The sequence below is a fragment of the Daldinia caldariorum genome (genome assembly GCF_022478825.1).
Source record: "Daldinia caldariorum strain CBS 122874 unplaced genomic scaffold F4812scaffold_26, whole genome shotgun sequence".
Classification (NCBI taxonomy): Eukaryota; Fungi; Ascomycota; class Sordariomycetes; order Xylariales; family Hypoxylaceae; genus Daldinia; species Daldinia caldariorum.
In genome coordinates, this window is record NW_025953062.1 from 261,748 (window position 1) to 280,217 (window position 18,470).

General features: G+C 47.0%; 7 protein-coding genes across 7 annotated transcripts; 2 read left to right on the top strand and 5 right to left on the bottom strand.

The window, feature by feature from the left end:
* Nucleotides 1–1,273: 1,273 nt before the first annotated feature.
* On the bottom strand, nucleotides 1,274–2,677 carry F4812DRAFT_446553 (uncharacterized protein). The gene has a single exon (XM_047935653.1). It carries the CDS (start codon nucleotides 2,649–2,651, stop codon nucleotides 1,701–1,703), a length of 951 nt encoding a protein of 316 aa, XP_047785877.1. The 5' UTR covers nucleotides 2,652–2,677; the 3' UTR covers nucleotides 1,274–1,700.
* A 1,342-nt stretch (nucleotides 2,678–4,019) lies between these two features.
* On the bottom strand, nucleotides 4,020–5,492 carry F4812DRAFT_243885 (uncharacterized protein). The gene is made up of 3 exons (XM_047930659.1): nucleotides 5,058–5,492; nucleotides 4,181–4,969; nucleotides 4,020–4,089 (listed from the first exon to the last, which is right to left on the bottom strand). Exons 1-2 carry the CDS (start codon nucleotides 5,415–5,417, stop codon nucleotides 4,418–4,420), a joined length of 912 nt encoding a protein of 303 aa, XP_047785878.1. The 5' UTR covers nucleotides 5,418–5,492; the 3' UTR covers nucleotides 4,020–4,089; nucleotides 4,181–4,417.
* Nucleotides 5,493–5,969: 477 nt separating this feature from the next.
* On the bottom strand, nucleotides 5,970–7,541 carry F4812DRAFT_463661 (putative glucooligosaccharide oxidase; the record flags this gene model as incomplete). The annotated part of the gene is made up of 2 exons (XM_047938247.1): nucleotides 5,970–6,848; nucleotides 6,960–7,541. 2 exons carry the CDS (start codon nucleotides 7,539–7,541, stop codon nucleotides 5,970–5,972), a joined length of 1,461 nt encoding a protein of 486 aa, XP_047785879.1.
* Nucleotides 7,542–8,640: 1,099 nt separating this feature from the next.
* F4812DRAFT_463662 (uncharacterized protein) lies at nucleotides 8,641–10,398 on the bottom strand (the record flags this gene model as incomplete). The annotated part of the gene is made up of 6 exons (XM_047938248.1): nucleotides 8,641–8,967; nucleotides 9,037–9,168; nucleotides 9,251–9,538; nucleotides 9,639–9,862; nucleotides 9,921–10,065; nucleotides 10,273–10,398. 6 exons carry the CDS (start codon nucleotides 10,396–10,398, stop codon nucleotides 8,641–8,643), a joined length of 1,242 nt encoding a protein of 413 aa, XP_047785880.1.
* Nucleotides 10,399–11,905: 1,507 nt separating this feature from the next.
* Nucleotides 11,906–13,371, bottom strand: F4812DRAFT_468646 (uncharacterized protein; the record flags this gene model as incomplete). Its single annotated transcript, XM_047938806.1, has 5 exons — nucleotides 11,906–12,249; nucleotides 12,394–13,025; nucleotides 13,120–13,178; nucleotides 13,249–13,273; nucleotides 13,320–13,371. 5 exons carry the CDS (start codon nucleotides 13,369–13,371, stop codon nucleotides 12,184–12,186), a joined length of 834 nt encoding a protein of 277 aa, XP_047785881.1. The 3' UTR covers nucleotides 11,906–12,183.
* A 627-nt stretch (nucleotides 13,372–13,998) lies between these two features.
* On the top strand, nucleotides 13,999–15,777 carry F4812DRAFT_446562 (uncharacterized protein). The gene is made up of 4 exons (XM_047935654.1): nucleotides 13,999–14,291; nucleotides 14,343–14,646; nucleotides 14,707–15,153; nucleotides 15,225–15,777. Exons 1-4 carry the CDS (start codon nucleotides 14,275–14,277, stop codon nucleotides 15,444–15,446), a joined length of 990 nt encoding a protein of 329 aa, XP_047785882.1. The 5' UTR covers nucleotides 13,999–14,274; the 3' UTR covers nucleotides 15,447–15,777.
* Nucleotides 15,778–16,427: 650 nt separating this feature from the next.
* F4812DRAFT_453512 (HET-domain-containing protein) lies at nucleotides 16,428–17,509 on the top strand (the record flags this gene model as incomplete). The annotated part of the gene is made up of 5 exons (XM_047936495.1): nucleotides 16,428–16,569; nucleotides 16,602–16,679; nucleotides 16,750–16,811; nucleotides 16,896–17,322; nucleotides 17,457–17,509. 5 exons carry the CDS (start codon nucleotides 16,428–16,430, stop codon nucleotides 17,507–17,509), a joined length of 762 nt encoding a protein of 253 aa, XP_047785883.1.
* Nucleotides 17,510–18,470: the final 961 nt, after the last annotated feature.

Genomic DNA, 18,470 nt, shown 5'->3' on the forward strand with positions numbered 1-18,470 from the left:
AGAACACCTGGCTTGGTCGATGTCTTGGTGGTGGTCTCCGACGGACCCACGGCTGCACCGGTATTGGAAATTCCCTGTCCTCCTGCTCCAGCACCGGCAGAACCGCTGACTTGAGGTGTTGGATGGCCAACTCCATACCCTCCGGGAGGAACTGAGTCAGTAAGTGTGGCAGCACCGGAACCCTCACCAGTGCCAGCATTGACCGATGACGCGCCAGAAACTCCGGGTAATTGACCTGAAGGGTTGCTTCCATAACCTCCTGGGCTTGTAACAGTCACAGTCACCTCACCGGATCCGGCAGGGGTGGCATAAGTTAAAGATGGAGAGTTTGAAAGACCTTGGCCTCCGGGACCACCATTCGATCCTGCTGACGGCGCCGTCACGGTAACTGTAGGCAAAGAGCCACCGGATCCGTTGCCTCCGTTGCCTCCGTTGCCACCACCAGAACCTCCGGAAGGATTGCCGGCGCCAGCTGCAGAGGACTCCGGCGAAGAGCCACCACCATTACCACTACCAGGACCCTCTGATGGAATTCCGGGTGCTGACACAGTGATGGTAGGTAGCTGCGGATTTCCTCCTCCATTACCACCGGGGCCTGCAGATGGGTTTGCGGGAACGGTGACGGTGACTGCTGTTGGTGAAGAACCAGCACCACCTCCACTGCCTCCTCCGGGGCCGTTGGTCGGACCAGTGACAGTGACAACATACGGGTACGAAACTGAACCTGATTCTCCGGTAGTGCATGACGTTGTGCCCTGTCCATTGGAACCTCCAGGAGACCCTGCAGTATTGCCTGCTGATGCACCCGGCGCGGTTACGGTGATGGTTTGAGGGAGACCCTGACCGCCTGGGCCTCCGGGTCCACCTGTAAAACCACTTGGGGATTGGCCTGGTGCTGTTAGTATAATACCCTGCAAGGAAAACTGGGTGGTACTCACCTCCTGAACCTCCGGATCCCTCTCCAGTGTTGCTTGGTAGCTGTCCTGGTGCCGTTACGGTAATGGTGTAAGGAACACTCTGGCCGCCCGGACCACCGGGACCACCTGCTGGGTTACCTGGTCCGCTGGGAACTGTAAAAGTGATGGTTTCCGGGGCGCCTGGGGTAATTCCAGTGCCAGTCACCGTAATGACAAATGGAGCAGAACCCCCTTCTGTACCTGATGGCTCTCCAGGAGCTGTAAGAGTGATGGTATGAATGTGGCTGCCGCCTCCTGAGCCTCCAGGCCCACCAGCAGGATTGCTAGGAGATTCTCCGGGGGCAGTAATGGTGATTGTCGGAGGGAGACCTTGCCCGCCCGGACCTCCAGCGCCGCCGCCGGGAGCATTGCCAGTGCCGGTAACTGTAACAACATTAGGGTTTGAAGAGCCGGATCCACTTCCTTCTGGGCATGGAGTTGTTTCAGGGCTGCCAGACAATCCGCTCGGAACCGTTACTGTAATGGTCTGCGGGATACCTTGCCCACCTGCACCACCAGGGCTTCCAGATCCCCCGGGACCTCCAGAGCCTCCAGAACCACCTCCAGGGCTACTTGGCGAAACTCCAGGTGCAGTGATAGTAAGAGTTTCAAGAAAGCTTGGGCCACCAGATACTCCGGGCAAGGTCACGGTAACTGTTTCGAGAATGCTATGGCTACCAGAGCCCCCAGGACTTCCAGGGCCAGATCCGCCGGCAGAGTTGCTTGGTAATTGGCCTGGTGCAGTCAAAGTGATACTCGGTGGGATGCCTTGGCCACCTGCACCTCCGGAACCGCTACCAGACTCGGAAGGCGCAGCCCAAATAGTGGTCTCAGAAGGGATTCCTTGACCGCCAGCGCCTGGGCCAGTTTCGGATCCAGAACTACCGGGAGTGCCAGTAGATTCACAAGGGGTTGTAGTAGCAGTTGTTTGTGAAATTCCTTGGCCATTCGGACCACTTCCAGAGCCTGAGCCTGAGCCTGAGCCTGATCCAGATCCAGATCCAGATCCAGAACCCGAGCCAGAACCCGAGCCAGAACCTCCGGGACTTCCTGCAGTCTGTGAGGGGAAGACAACAACGATCGTCTCTGAACTTTCTGGGCCGTTCGGTCCTCCCTGACCAGCACCACTTGGTGATCCTCCAGGTGCTGTAATTGTGATAGTAGCGAAAGGAGTATTTCCGACGCCTCCAGAGAGAGTCTCAGTATAAATGGCAGGGGATTGGCCTGGGGAAGAAGAGACACCAAATGGGCCTGGAGGAATAGTTGAGACACCAGGTATACCTCCAGTCGATTGTCCACCTTGTCCACCTTGTCCACCTGCGCCACCACCTGGGCTGACAATCGTGTAAGTAATGGGAACACCGGATACTGTGTTACTAGGAGCTGGAGGCAGAGTGATAGTGAGGAATTCCGTAGACAAGGGAACAGTGCCAGACAATTCAGTAGAACAAGGAATAGTGATGGTTCTAGACGGAGACCAAGCCACAGGGGAAGTAGGAGAGTGGAAGACATTGGTGCCAGAACTCGAACCAAAGCCACCAGGGCCACCTTGACCAGGGATGACAGTAGAAACAACAGTAGAAACGACCGTAGAGATGACAGTGGGAAGACTAGCAGGGGTAACAGTAACGAAGATAGTATGAGCAGGACAAGTTCCAGCACCACTTCCACCCCCATTACCACCACCTTGTCCATTTCCGCTTCCGCTTCCACCTCCACCGGTTGAAGCAGGTCTTTCGGAACTTGTTAGCATCACCAGTAGACAGATAAAAATCTTGTTGGGTAGATCAGTCAGTCAAACACTCACCCGTTGCCATACTCTTGAGCCGTGGTTAATCCCACGAGCCCAGAGGCCCCTAGGACCCCAAGAAGGGCGTTTCTTCGCATTTCGTATGTGATCTAGAGTCCAGTTGATGCTGACTAGGTTGGTAAAGTAGTGGCTAATGATTGACGATAGTAGACAGAGGTACGATGAGAATGAGGAATGGTGTGGAATGAGAAGATGAAAGATTGAGAGATTGAAAGATGAGAGAGAATCGGATAGAAACTTGACTGAGCAAAATTTTTTGACTTGAAACATTGCTTCTGTTGTGCCTTCCCGACTTATGTGGAAGTATCCCCTTTACCCAGAATGGGGAGGAAAGAGCCGACGGTTGAGCATCATGTTATGTGTCATACTATTTCCAGCATGGCAGTCTCGACGGCAAATGGAAAGCATATCCAGGTAGCATGTTCCACTCTCATATTTTATTTGTTGAGCTTGTTTCTATATTGCACCTTCCCCTAGCCTTACGTATACTCGACTGTTGAGAGCACATAGGAACTTTACGAGAAAGGTTTTCAATTGCGGTATAGACCAAAAGAATACCTGAGTAGTAATAATTTCTAGAGGTAGTTAGTGTTTGCTTTGATGATTATTTCGCCCTGTATCCGGGTTGTTCAAATAGGTCTACCTAATACTTCAACCCAAGCTGGACGGCTGCGCACCTATACAAGTCAATGGTACTGGAAGCGGGTATTGATAAGAGGTGTAAGTTGTAAGGTAGGTGATAATGGGAAGGCGCCTGGGTCTCCACTGTGAATTTATGTTTGCGTGACACGACTGTGACGTGATGGCACCAATTGTTACTTCCAAAATGTCGAGATCTGGTAGGCATAGCTTCTTCATTAGAGTAGGATGTCGTATCATCATACTGGATAGCCATGTACCTATGTAGGAGGTGCTTTCCAAGAGTTCTAAGTTCGAAGCAACTTGGGAAACTTGTGTAATCGCACATGACGTTTAATGAAAAGAGAAGCGCATTAGGTTATAGTGTACGTACCTAAGGGACTTATGTAAAGTAAGACTGGTGTGGTATTGCCCAGGAAGTCGCCAGTGTATGCGGATATACGGAGACTTGTTGGAAGTAGTGAATCTTCGATGGTGAAACCATTGAGAATAACGTGATGGCATTGCCAGGAGATGTTAGGTACATACTGCTGGTACCATTGCAATGAGAATCCCATAGCACCTTACTTTCCTAACGCAGGCATAGAGTACACCTTAGGTACCTAGGTATTAGCCATAAATGTGTGCGTCAGAGTCAAGACTGCTTGAAATTAACCTGATAGCTACCTCGGTACCTAGTAGCAGCTAGTAAGAGTCAGTGGAGAGCAATTAGATATACCTCACGTTCCTCACCGAGGTATGTCAATGCATATCATAGGGAAGTCTCCTATTATACCTAAAGAGGAGTAACACTTTTTAGAATAGACCCCCCATTATCCCCCATTGAACAGTTCAATAGACGTAACGATTTTAGTAAGTCATGTGCATCTGTGAGACCTTCAGTATAGGTTATACTTAATACTTATTATATCTCAACTGTAATTAGGTACCAACGCCGAAAAAAGCAAGGCTAAGTTCGTAGTTGTTCATAAAATTCATCATTAGACAATCTGCACCGACCGCACATAATTAATTATACAGGGTTATCCACATAGGGCGGAGGAGGCTCGTCGGGACCATGCTCGTGCGGGTCTCCCTGCTGCGCCGGAGCAGAAGCGGGAGTAATAGTAGGGCCAGAGGAATGCAATTCTCCTCTTGCTTGCCGCTCGAGTTTCGCAGCCCAGAGGGCAGCGCCCGTTGTTGAAGTAAGAAGGAAGAAGAAAGATAGAATGGGTATGAGCTCAAGTATCATGGCCACGGTGCCGAACCACGTGTACTCCCACATTCTACTCCTAATCTCTTGCTTACGCTCCTTCTTCGTTAAGCCCCTCAATTCAAACCACCTGTAATGCGCAAATGTTCCCAGTCGGGCGCCCGTAATTATGATGAAAGCTGGGACACCGACCTTGGGGATAAGGTTGAGAGGTAGGAACACAATTAACTCGACGATCTGGATTAAACTCCATGGTTGGTAAACAGCGGCGCTGGTTGGCTTTCCTAGTTTCTTGACGGAGTTGGGGGCGTCTGGGAATAGTAATCGATGCGGCACAACGAGATGCTCCAGACCTTGATCAATGAGAGTTGCCTAATAAGTGTTAAGATGAAATACAGTCGAATTATTCGCAGTGAATGTCTATAAGAACATTCATAGAGTGAAGATACCGGATACTTACGTCAAAAACATCTACGCGACATTCATCCACGAAGAAGCCCTCAAACAACCCTTGGATGATAACTAGGCCCTCACCTAGCACCAACACCACGGCGTTGATCCACGCGCCCCAACCGTGGAAAATGGCTAAAAATGCATACTGGGGCAAAAATGCAAACATAAAGAGAATTGTGTATACCAGGAACGATATGATAGAAAGAGGGAGCAGTCGACCGAGAAACAGAGGATAATATGCCGGATGACGTAAGAAGTAGTATATACCTTGAAGAGGATATGAGGCTGCAATTAACCCTCTCGAGATATAAGAAGAAAGCCGTTTCAGCGGTTGCAGGGCTTGGTGGAAGCGATTTTGGGCCTCCATGTCAACATAGGTCGTAGGATTGAAAGATGAATTGGAAAAAGAATAATCAACTCTACCTACTTGGAGTTTGATAATGTAGCCTGTAGCTGACGACAGTGCCGACACAGTACGTACCTATATGCGTCACTCTTATCGATAAGCATCCAGGTACCCTTGTAAGGCATGTGATAACGCGCGCTGTAACGCCAGAACGCGTTATGTCATCCCTTACAATACTTTATCAAATTTGTGACTAGTACCTGAACTCCAAACAGCATCGCGATAGGAACCGTAGTATGGTAACTCAACGTTGTATTGATAAACGTTTTCTAGTAGTGGGCCTTGCCTTGCCTAGCAAAACTCACCGATAGATAACCACGCTACAGAACCATTAATTGAGGCAGCATGACTAGGTACCTAAATTCTACGCTATATATTGCGATGCGATTAGCCTCATCGCGTACTATTCCCATCTACTTTTCACCTTTTTCCATGCCCCTCAACTACATACCTAACTGCTTGCTAAAGAACCCGAAAAGGGAGGCCTAGGCCTCAACGGTACAGATTGAACAGTCACGCGTGTCCATCAATTGACTGGGGATTCGCAAAGACGTTATCTGGATCCAGCCTCATTTTCAACTTCTTCAGTGTCTGGTGTATCTCTCGCCCGTAGTACAGATCGTTCGCCTCCCCTCTCGAAAGACTCGGGTCGGTGTAGCCGGAGTATGCGCCGTAATGCGGAAGGCGCGCTGTCATAGCGTTTGCCAGCCCGTTGATGAAGCCCAAACCTTCCTGTGGGAATACTTTGTCGTTGTCAACGTACCCATACAGCTGGGCGACCCATAGAGCGTCGCGGTGCGCGAACGCGGAGAAATTGTGGTCCCTGATGCTGATCTGGCTGTCAGTACCTCCGTATAGACCGAGCAAGATAAAATACGAGACAGGCGCGCGCGAGCCTTCGTTGAAGAGATATTTGAAGAAGTCTGTCAGCTGCTCGACGGTGAATCCCGGCTCGGGGATAGTAACACTCTTGGCAAAGAAATTGGAGTGGACCGGGTGGTCTGTTGGGGCATTTACGTCGTGACCATGATTTAGCTGCTTGAGAGCTGTCGCCCAATCCACCTGTTGAACAAGGATACTTGAGAACTCGGGACTGCCCTCAAGCAATCCTGGCATGATCGTTTTCATAAAGTCCTCGCGATGTCCTAAGTATGTTCCCTGTAGTGAGAGATGGTTTGATGCCAGAGTTACACAGAGTCCTAATTTCCGATTGACGGCAGAGCTATTGTGAACGAAGGCCTGGATGTGTTGAATGGCCATGACAGCACTTGCGACGCTCTTTGTTGCATCACTAACCGTAAAGTTCCAGAGTATAACGGATTTGGGCGCGGGTACTGTGTATAGGTGAAATGCTACCGCGATGCCAAATGAATCAGCGGCACCTCGCATCGCCTTGTTGGAAATTCCAAGCGTTAGTTATAAAAATATATATAAAAAATAAGATAAAAAGAGAGAGAGCCAGTGAACTCGAGACATTAAGAGAATAAGGACCTAAGAACTCACATAGAATAGATCTGGATAGTGGTCTTTGTCAACAAGGACCAGGGCGCCATTTCCACATACTACCTCTATCTTTGCGACACGGTCCATAGCAAGGCCCCAGGCACGAGAAAATAATCCATACCCTCCGTGTGTGAAATGCCCACCAACGCCAACACCGAGGCAAGTACCGTGAGGAAGGGCTCGTCTCCAGCCCGTATATCTGTCAATGTAATGAGCCAACTTGCCCAGTTGCGTGCCGCCACCAACTATAACACAGTTGGGATCTTCCGTGGCTGAGATAGTTCGGAAATTATTGTCCCTGAGGTCAATCACTACAGCGCCATCCACTCCTCCATTGCTGTAGGAGGCATACGAGTGTCCGCCCGATCGAGCTTGCACTTTAAATCCATGTTTACCGGCACATTTGACCGCGGAGCTGACCTGTAGGACTGTGGTTGGAACAACAACAGCGGCAGGGGTGACTGGAAGGCGAAGGTTGTATGTTGACGAATATGCAGCCCAATCGGGGTCCGCTGGCGTTTTGAATGGAATGCCAATTTCAGTTAATTCTCGTACCAGAGAAGCGATGTTTTGAGATGCCATTTTGGTGTGGTATCAAAACGCAGATTAGGCGACAAAGTGGAAACGAGAGAGTACCAGTCGGAGTGGAATGGACCGCACAATCAATCGTTGTTGGATGACAAAATAATTTGCAGATTTTGTACTTCTTTTATATTCGTGAGTCTGCAAATTATTTTTGTCGCTGGCTTGATTAATTTTGCTTTAGAGTGTTCTTGCTTTGAGATTCACTTAAGTTGCAACCATCATAAACCACGATGCGTTGTTTGAATAGGTAGACAGATCACCTGGAAACCTCAAGCCGTCGCTTTAAATGGATGTTCTTCCCTATCTATTTGTTAAGTAGACCTGATGACCGCAAGGTTGCCGAGTCTACCTTGGGTATCTTTGAAGTACCTGCCTCGAACCCGACAACTGTTTCGCAGGTACTGAGGCACCTACAGGCATTTTAATCCATTCACCTCGATTTTGAAGTCATCTGGGTAGATCCAACAGTGCGTGGAAGTATCAGCACATCTACCACAGCACCTTAGGTAACCTAACCTATGTAATATTGATAATCTTCAGACAACTCTGGAAAAATCCAATTAGATAAGGCAAACAGAAAATTGTTTGACACTTAGGTTTGTCCTTGACCTCATCACAAAGAAAACTTTAATTGGCTTTACGACCACTAATCAGCTGCTCCGTCTGAACTTACTCACTTTACCCCTATTTGCCTGCTTTTAGACTTTTGCGTCCGTGCGCTTGGTTACATGTACGATTGCCTACTGCCCTATTCACCTTAGGCAAGTACACACCTAAGGGGCTGACTTCTGTCCTTTCCTTCACTTCAACTTATCACCGTCCTTTCCTCATCTAAATCGGGTACTAAAAGTTTAACCCTGGGGATGTTTCTAATGTTTGCTGCTGATTTGCGAGGTGGTACGACTTGACAAAGCTTAAATCTAGAATTTCCCACACTGTCTAGCATTAGGTACTCTCTGAGTTAAACATATTATAGTGAAACTACTATGGTTTAGATTTAATAGCATGGCTGTAACATCACTACCGCTTAATGACTACAATGCTATCCAAATACAAATGATTACAGGCACAATATGACAGGTATAGGTAATATCCCCTAGGTGCTCTTAACCGGCCGCGCATCTCGCCCTACCACCTGCCGTATCAGATTCCAATGAGACCACACGGATCGATACACTTTCTTGTTCTCTCTTGAATTAGTACTCTGCTCATTGTCACTGCCCTGTTCCAACTCTATATCAATCGGCTCTCGGCCCACGAGTCCCTGATAGACTCGGCTTATCTCCTGATACAGGAAGTGACCTGATACTGCCAAGGTCAAGGTGATAGCGACTAGGAGGAACACCCACCAGTACTTCCATGCCGTCACTCCGCCCCCGATTTCCCGCTTTGCGAAATCAATTGCATTGCTCCCGGAGATCGTCTGCGAACACAATTAATGTCAGCCTTGTAGTTTGAGATGTGAAATAGGTACGATGTTCTGGGGACTTACAGCTACCACCGTGATGGGAAGGAATACCATCGTGACAACGGCTATCCTCCTGAGCGAGATGCTGTCGTCTCGAGTGGTCTCGGCGATATTGAGGTGCAGTTTGGAATTATTTCGAGAATTATAGCTGTTAAGCTGGTGGCTGAAATCAGTTCCCTCATTCTCCCATTCGTCTCTTGTTTACCTTAGGTATCTACGCCAGGTTAGGAAAACTTACAATTTCCACATTATGTGTCGTTGACTTCTCTACTCCTTCTAGCCTCCACAGACGGAATCTAGCCGCATCCTTGAGATTCGTGATCCTGCCGCGCATTGCCCTCCATGAGGCCCCCGGGCACTGAGGCATGTGTTGCATATCCTGATACTTCGCAATCGTATCTTGCGTGAAGCGAAGAACATCCACTTCGAATTTGAGGTCGTATTCTATCGTGACCAGTCCTTGTCGCACTCTGTTGAAGCTGTGTATTGCCTCGAAAACATCGTGGGCACGATTGGAGTAGATGGTCTGTTTTTTTTTTTTTTTTTTTTTTTTTGCAAAAATCATGCATATCTCTTCCGAGCTTCTGAAAGCTTCGAAAATGAGTGTCCCAGCACATCTCATTGACCCTGCTTAGTTCTTCGCAGAATATCTTCAGTGCATAGAGAGGATAGGCGCTTATTAAATGATAGTCACGCTGCAGAGCTCCAATAATGATATTGGCTTTATCGATGTCGCTCGTGATGATAATACATGTTGCCGAGTTTGTCTGCATAGATATTCCAAGAAGCAGCGAGAAGGTCGTTGGTATAGCAGACTCGGACCTCGAAGACGGGGTTCGCATGCATATGTCTCAAGAGGAACAAAGGTCAGCTATGATCAAGCCACTGTAGCTATTAAATTCTCTTACACATTGACGTGGGATCCTCTCCCGGGGCACCACCAAAGTCATCGACGCCAAAGAAATGCCTTCTATTTTTATGAAATAGATCTCCCACGACAGCTGCTGGTATATTGGCTCTTTCAAGTAGCCATAGGAAATGTGGCTGTTGGATCTATAGATGAGTGCGCCCGTCAGCATCGATTGCGCCGGCTTCTAGTGCCCTATATCCTAGCTATTAGTTTCAACCACCATTGCCTAATTCCAGTTACTTACACCATATCGACATGAAAGTCGCAGGTTCTCCTCGAGTTGATCTGGACCTACAGAGTTAATGAATTCGTTCATTAGATGTATGTATTGATTTGATCGCATATTTCACCTTCATGTCATCGACCAATTGGTTGTTAACCCACAGCCACCTGCTCTGCTCGTATAGAACGGCTTTGGTGGTCTTCCCAAAGCTAATTGTTGGCAAGTATGGCACATAGGCTTGGTCTTGACTCATCGTTGTAAAATACCGATAGGACGACCGTTCAATGCTGGTTATGTGACTGCGGTGGATGGAATATCAGCAACTGGATCCTGTTTCCAGAGCTACCGTATATCCTCGATTATATATTAGATGGTAGCGGATAAGTAGCTGGGATTTCCAAGTACCATATGGGGCTGTGACCATTCACGTTTTCCATGTATTGATCGATCCTTGATGTATACTCTCAGATGTATGTAATTGTAGCCTAGAGCGAGCGAGGCCGCCAACCGTAGTAAACACGATATATATTCGAATTACGACAGCATTTACTTTGCTTGAGTGGTTCGTCCAGCCCCTTGAGGCAAATGCAATGCCCGCCTATCATCATTAAAGGAGACACAGCCTGAGTACAGGGCCGATGTACGTGTGTGGTATTACTGTGGAGATCCAAGCACTGCTTTCCTAATTGATCTTCTTTCGCCTCGATGATCCTTTGCCTTGTCTAGGAAGAGGTAAGGGTTAAGGAATCTCGAATGACCTTAGTGCTATCGAAGCAATTGCTTACGGTCATGGGGGCGGTTATTGGATTTCGGAGCAATTGGCAGAGATGTAGGTAAAGAACACATCCGGCTAGGAGGATTTCAAATCAATTCCTAATCGTTGCCTATTATCTAATTGAAAGCGTAACACTTGCTGGTGGCGATGAGGCACTGACACAACGCTTCCGTGATATGTTTAGGTAATCGACGGCAAATCACGGATCATGTCGTTAAAGGATTGCGCCCCGTATGAGCAGTCGGTGTAGGCTGGGGGCCTATTACCGGATCCTCAAAATGGAATATTACCTAACGTAGGGGGCTGAGAGATCCTGTGAAATCACGATCATGTAAATATGCGGCGTTGCGCGTTTGCTGTAGCCGAATCTCAAGAGTTGAAATACCGAAGTAAGGCGGCCCTATAGAACGCTTCTAAGAAAGCCACGTCGCGTGCCAAAGAACGTACCCTGCATCATGTCGTATTACGCGGCGTGCATTTGGCAAGGCTGGGGGCGTTAAGGCGAAGGATATGAGGGGGTATAATACTACCTCGATGTCTGGGGTGTTTTTTTGCTAACCCCTTTTAAGCCTTTATGGGGATACCCAATCTAGATATGATATACAAGAGCCACTTTGTTCCTCATATGACTTGCCTCTACCGAAAACTCTCGGAGATCTGTACTTGTAACTGTTATTGTTCAGATGGGAATTGCCAAAATAGCCACAGATCCTTCTCTAAGGACGCTTATAACGCTGGTTCCTAGAGTTATCTTAGTTAATTAGAAATCCTGACGGAACAATGAAGTTATCTCCCTATTATTTTTTGGTCCCTCGATTTCGTGACATAGTAGGTAGGAGGTAGGTAAAAGCGATCTACCGCTAACCAGTTACCCATATGTTAACATGTTCTGCTTTTAGTAAGTGGTATTAAGGATGCATTGCCTATCTAAGAACAGAGAAGGTAAGCTGACAACCTGCATGTTTGAGTACCTGGCACTACTAATGTTTGGGAGCGTTACATTGAACCAAACACTATCTCCGACTAAGCCCTTGCGTATCGGTATACTGGATGGAGTTAACTTATTACAAATAGTCCAGTCATAAGAATGATATTCGCTAAAGGTAGATAGTTAGACTCCAAACTATGCACGCCTCTTGTAAAATTTGTGTGACACGTGTTATAGCATCTCGCGGAATATTGTCATAATAGGTATGATATGATAACTCAATTCTTTGCTATCCCTCCCCTATTAGATGTTGCTACCCCTGAGCCGCGTTTATTTCACAACCAATCAAAGAGTCCCCGGGCAGCATCGTCGATGTTGGCGCCCCAGGTTTTGGTCGTGCACTGTGAGGAACTTAGCATGTGATAGAGGTAACCAGGTAAATAGGCGCCTAGGGTAGCAAGCAGCACATGTGCTAGGCATGCAGATTTGCACTTTGACCATATCCGACGAGAGATACATATCCGTGGGAGAAGGGGATTTCTTACCTGAAGATATAAGACACCATCTTCGACTTCGCATTCGCAATACGAGCTATACTTGAGCGCATCTACGATACGGAATGCAATCTCGCCTTTCTCGACCGCCTCGTGGAACCCCTCACGTAGCAGTTCGTCCTCATCGAACTTCTGGGACTTGAGTTGGTTGACCAGGCCCTCCCAGTAAAGCCTTGTGAATTCACCCAATAGCCCCTCCCAGTCCGACCGGAAGTCAGGCTCGCCCGCTTCACCTGCTTTCTGAAGCGTCGCGAACGTGTCTTCGAAATTGGGGCTTAGCTTGATATCAGGTTTCGTCAAAATCTCCGCGATCTGGGCCCTGATCTGTTCGGCCTTGGGCCCATAGTCCCTGCTGATACTAGACCGTGCTGCGAAGCTTAGCGCCGGCGCGTTATCCGATGCAGGGGTCGGAGCGTCGTTCAGTGCCTTGGCAAGGACTTCGTGATCGAGTGCAGAGTCAATGTTGGTACCCAGCTTTCCTGGCGCGAACAAGATGCGTAGCTTGCCCTCGTGGACATCTGCGCCGCAATATAGAAAGCGGTTGGCATCATCTAAGTCGATGGTTAAGACGTGAGAATAGCAGATGGTGTTTAGCTCCTTTAAACCGTGTTCCCCCGCATTATCTTTAAACTATTTAAATCTATATATCGCCCCTGTGACGTATCTAAAATAGCAATGAGTATAACATCAACTGCAATAGCTTGCTTCGACACTTACCCTGTAATGCAATTACCGAGCGATTCTTTCGCGTAGCCCTCCGTAGCGTAGGCGTATATCTGATTGGGATTCACATCAACTGTCTAAGGGGTTGTGAGAGTATCCGAAAGCTTTTCTTCGAGATCTGACTTCTTGTTGTCCCACTCATCGCGAACTAGATCGGTCAGCTTTGGCAAGGAGGCTATGGTATACCGACTTACCATTCTTGCGTAGGGAAAGCGGAAGTTTCTCAACAGGTGGTAGCTTAGACATGTTGAATAGGAAACTTGATGCTAAGAAGTCTTTCAAGAGTCTGTGTGAGGAAATCGATTGATGAGTCGTGCGATATGATTTGTTCTTAGGAGACTATATGATCGAATGGAAGATTGGGAGATTGGGAGTCTTAAATAGGAGTATCAATTATCGTGATTCCCCTTTCCCTACTTCTGTTGCCTTTTCCGACCCCATTTCCAACCAGGCTTCAGCTCAATTAAAGGGGCTAGCTGAGACTAATTCCTGCAATTCTTGGGCTAGTACCAACAGCTTTTGAGTTACATACTTCTACGCCTCGTCGTCATAGCACTTGTCAAGTGTTAATTCTGCCTTAAGATATCCAAACATACGACTTAGTTCCGATGTGGAAGTGAAACCGAGGGTTTGGCGTTCTTAGGTGTTTCGCTCAGTACACTATTGACTCTACTAGTTTGTTGCTGCTCAGCCGCAAACGGCGGCGTGCAACCAGGTGGCAGCTAGTAGTGAAGAAAACGGTCGTGGATATGATTGGTTAATAACCCTGGAGACAACGCGGAAAACAGGGATTATGTCTGCAAGCGCAAGGATGCTTTAGGTACGGAAACGCCTTGCAGGCAAGCCTTCAGGCTTGGCTCTCATGCTCTCTCTCTTGAGTGTTAAGTGATTGTTTGTAAAAGAAAAACATGTTTTCTTTTACATAGGAAGACAACACACACAATTGTCACCTTTATTTTGGGCTAAGTCTCCCTCATGCAAGCGTCCAACGGCGAGTGTCAATCCTATAAAATGACAAGGTGGTGTTAGTGAACCCCTATGGAGAGAAGACAGCGAGTACTACCTTCTATTCCCATCGCATAAGGACACTGCAGTCTGCAGAAGAGATCTTTTAAGATCTGTTCGCTATATTGAAAACTCTGGGTCCCAATGGCATCACCAAGCCTGTAAGTTGACTCCCACTTCTTTACCCTTCCAAGTTACTAAACAGTTTGTAGACCCTGCGACGTTCGGGATGGCATTCGTAACCACTGGGATAACATTAATTCGCCTCTCCAAGTGATGCGGTCTGCCTTGAAGGAAAATTCCGGCATCAACGTAATATTCGAGATTGACTGGGGTGATCTCCTATCGCATTTAGGTAGCGACTGTCCGGATAAGTCAGAATTTGTTCCATTCGTTGCAAATGTTGTTCGGGTGTTTGTCGATGGGCTGCAGGACACAATAGACCTCAGCTGGAACCCAGATTTGCCTGATGCCCTTTGTGAGAATGTGGAGGGTGATTTGAGAGTTTTCATCGGCGTAAGAAAACTTGAAAATTAACTGGAGAGGTTGATGCTGATACCTAAGCCCTGAGATCAGGTTACCGATAAAGAGGGCCCAACAGTTTCTTGGGCCGCAACGAACCAAAAAATCTGTATTTCGCCATCAAGAAGTCGAGGGTTCCAAGTCAACCTCCCTAGAGGCCCAATGGTGTCTTCTGTTAAGATGCAGTCTTCATTCATAACTCAATTGAATAATTGCATCGATGACCCGCAGTTTTCCTTAGATGACCGGGCAGACGTCTCCATAGAAGCCACAAATAAACGCTCGGCGACGATAGAGGAGCCTCGGCCCTTAGACATAGTACCACATATCAGCACCCTACCGCGTCCGGGCCATCTACTTCTCAAGCCGCCGTATCACCTCACAGTATACGGTGGAAGTAAGACCACTGTCGAGGTTCACTGTAGCCATAGCCCAACGCTTGAGCTCCTCGAAGAGTATCTAAGGAAATGGCGCAAGCTCAACTATCAGGATATAGGGCATGTAAGTGATTCTCTCCAAGAGTGTAACGACATATTGGTACGCAATGTCTAACAGACAACAAATTTGTGCAGCCACACGCGATCAAGGTCAAGTTGCACCAGTCTTCATTTGGACTTGGTGTTATGTATGACCGTTTAATAATGACCGCCAGGGACCGCACCCCCGAAATCCTTGTGACGCCTATGATAGTATTACCGTTTGTTGAAGGTGTGCTAGGTTACAAGAGTGTCTCAGTCGACGGATCTTCTTGGGTATTCCGAAGGGATACCGAGTTAATCAGACATTCACAATAATTGAATATCGCCTATGATAGCACCATAGCATTCGAGAAGTTAATCGAGGAATCTGAGCAGGAGTAATTGCAAGTAGATGTAGCCTTGTTCATATTAATGAGTACTCGGATTAGATACGTCAGGTGTTTAAACTTGACATTTGACGGCTTTTTTAAAAGGAAAAAAAAGAAAAAAAGGCTTTACAACTATTAGACAATAGTTTGAGAAGGGAATTGAGCCTGTATTTGAACACGCTACATGTACAGTAGTGGTCCAAAACTGTCCGGCCTACGCCCCGTTTTACGCCGAAACTCAGCCTTGTCACTCTACGATAACTCTACCAATAGAAATGATAAAAATATTCTTTTTGATTCTAGGTTATAGTTATTTGAACGGGCTGAAGAACGTTTATATAAGGGCTTTTGATGCACTTCAAATTTGTAAGGTTATCGTGGTTGAAGGTTGATTCATGTCAAATCTTTGTATAGGAAAATTAAAAAGTCAACTTGAATCAACTTTTAACAAGAAAGGCTTTAGTAACCTTGAATATGTCAAAGGCTCTTGTATAAAAAATATATATCTAACTCAAATCCCTATAAGATACAGTTAGAACATCATTTTTATCATTTTTATTAGTAAGGATATTGCAGAGTGACAATGTAGCAAAATGGACGTTTTTGGTGGGAATTTCGAAGTGGACCCGATGTTTAGACTCTGACTGTGGTATTTTTCTCGAAAGCATGAAAAATCATGCATCGGAAGTACCTCGAATCAATTTAATAAAATCGCGCTGATAATAATTTATCTTACGATCATCGCACGACTTACATACCACGGGACCTTTAACTACGCTCACAGCCCCAATTTCAGCCTCATCAGGGGCCATACTAATAGTGGCCTTCTTCTCGATTTAGGGGGTGGATCAATTAAGTTTATACCACCATCGCACATCGCTTTGCCTGTACAAGATGTTCTTCCGCCTAGCAAGGTCGTCATAGAAAGATGCGGCTCTTAAATACGAATACTTTAGAGGTGGTAGAGTTTACTCAGAAGAGACCGCGATACGCCATCCTTTCCCATCTGTGGGAAAATGAGGAGGTATTATTCCAAGACATCAAAGACGGCCATGCCTCGTTGCGGCAGGGTTATAAAAAGTGCTAGGTTGCTGCCGTCAAGCAATTAAGGACGGATACGAATGGGTGTGGATTGATACGTGCTGTATAGATAAATGTAGTAGCGCCGAGTTATCAGAGGGTGAGGCTAGTCCTGTTTATCGAAAGACCCTTCATCTTGACTTAAAGCATGTCAGCTAATTTACCGATAGCTATCAATTCAATGTATAGATGGTACGCTGACAGCTGTATCTGTTATGCGTATCTCTCGGACGTTGGAACTGGCAACATAAAAGGATCTAAGAGTATCCTAGATCCGAGCGAACTATCTAAAATTGTCCCAGAGGATGAAGTGCAGCCAAGCTCGGGAGATCCTAATAAATTCTCTTGTCCACGAACCAGGGGTTACTTCAAGGATAGCAGATGGTTCACTCGTGGCTGGACGCTACAAGAATTAGTGGCGCCACGACGCATCAAATTTTATAGCGAGGACTGGACCGAGCTGGGAACAAAATCAAATCTCAGAGAAATAATCACCGAAGTTACAGGTATCAATGAAGACGTACTTCTGGGATGTACTTCCTTGTCTGATATTACGGTGGCCCTCAAAATGTCTTGGGCCGCGAATAGGTCCACAACAAGAGTGGAAGACATGGCATATTGCCTGATGGGAATTTTTGATATCAACATGCCTTTACTGTACGGAGAAGGCACAAAGTCATTCAAAAGGCTACAAGAAAAAATCATACATCAATATGAAGACTACACGATCCTCCTCTGTAACGGTCCAGACTGGGACATATTCTTGGCGGACAGTCCAGCTGATTTCAGTGGCCAGATCATGCATGATCCTTACTGGACATTCGACCCTAAAATGCCTGATTATGATGACCATTCCATTAAAATAGATTTACGCAAGCTCCGCAACCAAATAGAACTCCCTGTAGATGCCAGTTCGATATTCGAGGATAGCAGCCACCCAGCTATGTCCCTTACAAGCCGAGGTGTGCATGTCGCCCTTCTCTGCCTGGATTCAGCTCATAACAGGTTCTCCTTAGCTTGGACGAGATGTTGGTACGATGACGATAGTTGCCCGCTGTTCATATTCCTACGCATCTGTCGACCTGCAGGCAAAATGGCACATTGTAGACAACCCCAGCTATTTTACCTAAGACAATCGGACGTGCATAGGACACAGGACGAGAGCAACCCCGTCTGGAGAGAAATATATCTCGAGACTCGACATACGTCCATCGCCCCCCTTTCTCATAGCTGGACGACTATCGATCTACATTTCCCCCAAACCCCGGAAGTAACTGCTCTGTGCCATTCGCATGTGTTCTCCGTGGGGCTTCCAACCACGACCTACGAGAACGAAAGGGTTGTTCGGATTACGAATCGCTGGGAAACATGGACTATCCCTTTACTTAAATTCCCAGTTGTGGTGGCGCTTACAATACCGCAGCGCGCAAAGGATACCAATTATGTATTCCTAATTGGGAATATCGACCAGCATGATTGGTGCCTTGTTATGCACGAGGTAAGTCAACGGGAAGCGGATGAAGAGTATATGCATTCGGTCCTTCGTACCTGGAACTTGCAGGACACCGCTAAGCCTGAGGTTGCCCCGAGATTGGTGAAAAATATTACAGTTCCTCTGTTAGGGGAGGAGATACTTTCGATATCACAGGATTTTAACGGGTTCAATAATATTTCTATTCAGGTCTCCGTTGACAAGTTAAGGGCCCAAGATTTGGTGAGGAGAGAAACTCGGGCTGTGTCAACATAGCTACAAATCCCTGATGTATAAAAGACGAAGGGAGTTGAAAATACCTACAACGCCTGTTAAGCGTCGAAGAGTGTCTCGAAGCTAAAAAGGGTTGGAAGATGATATGAGAGGAACTCCCTAGCCTTTCTTTTTACGTACAGTCAG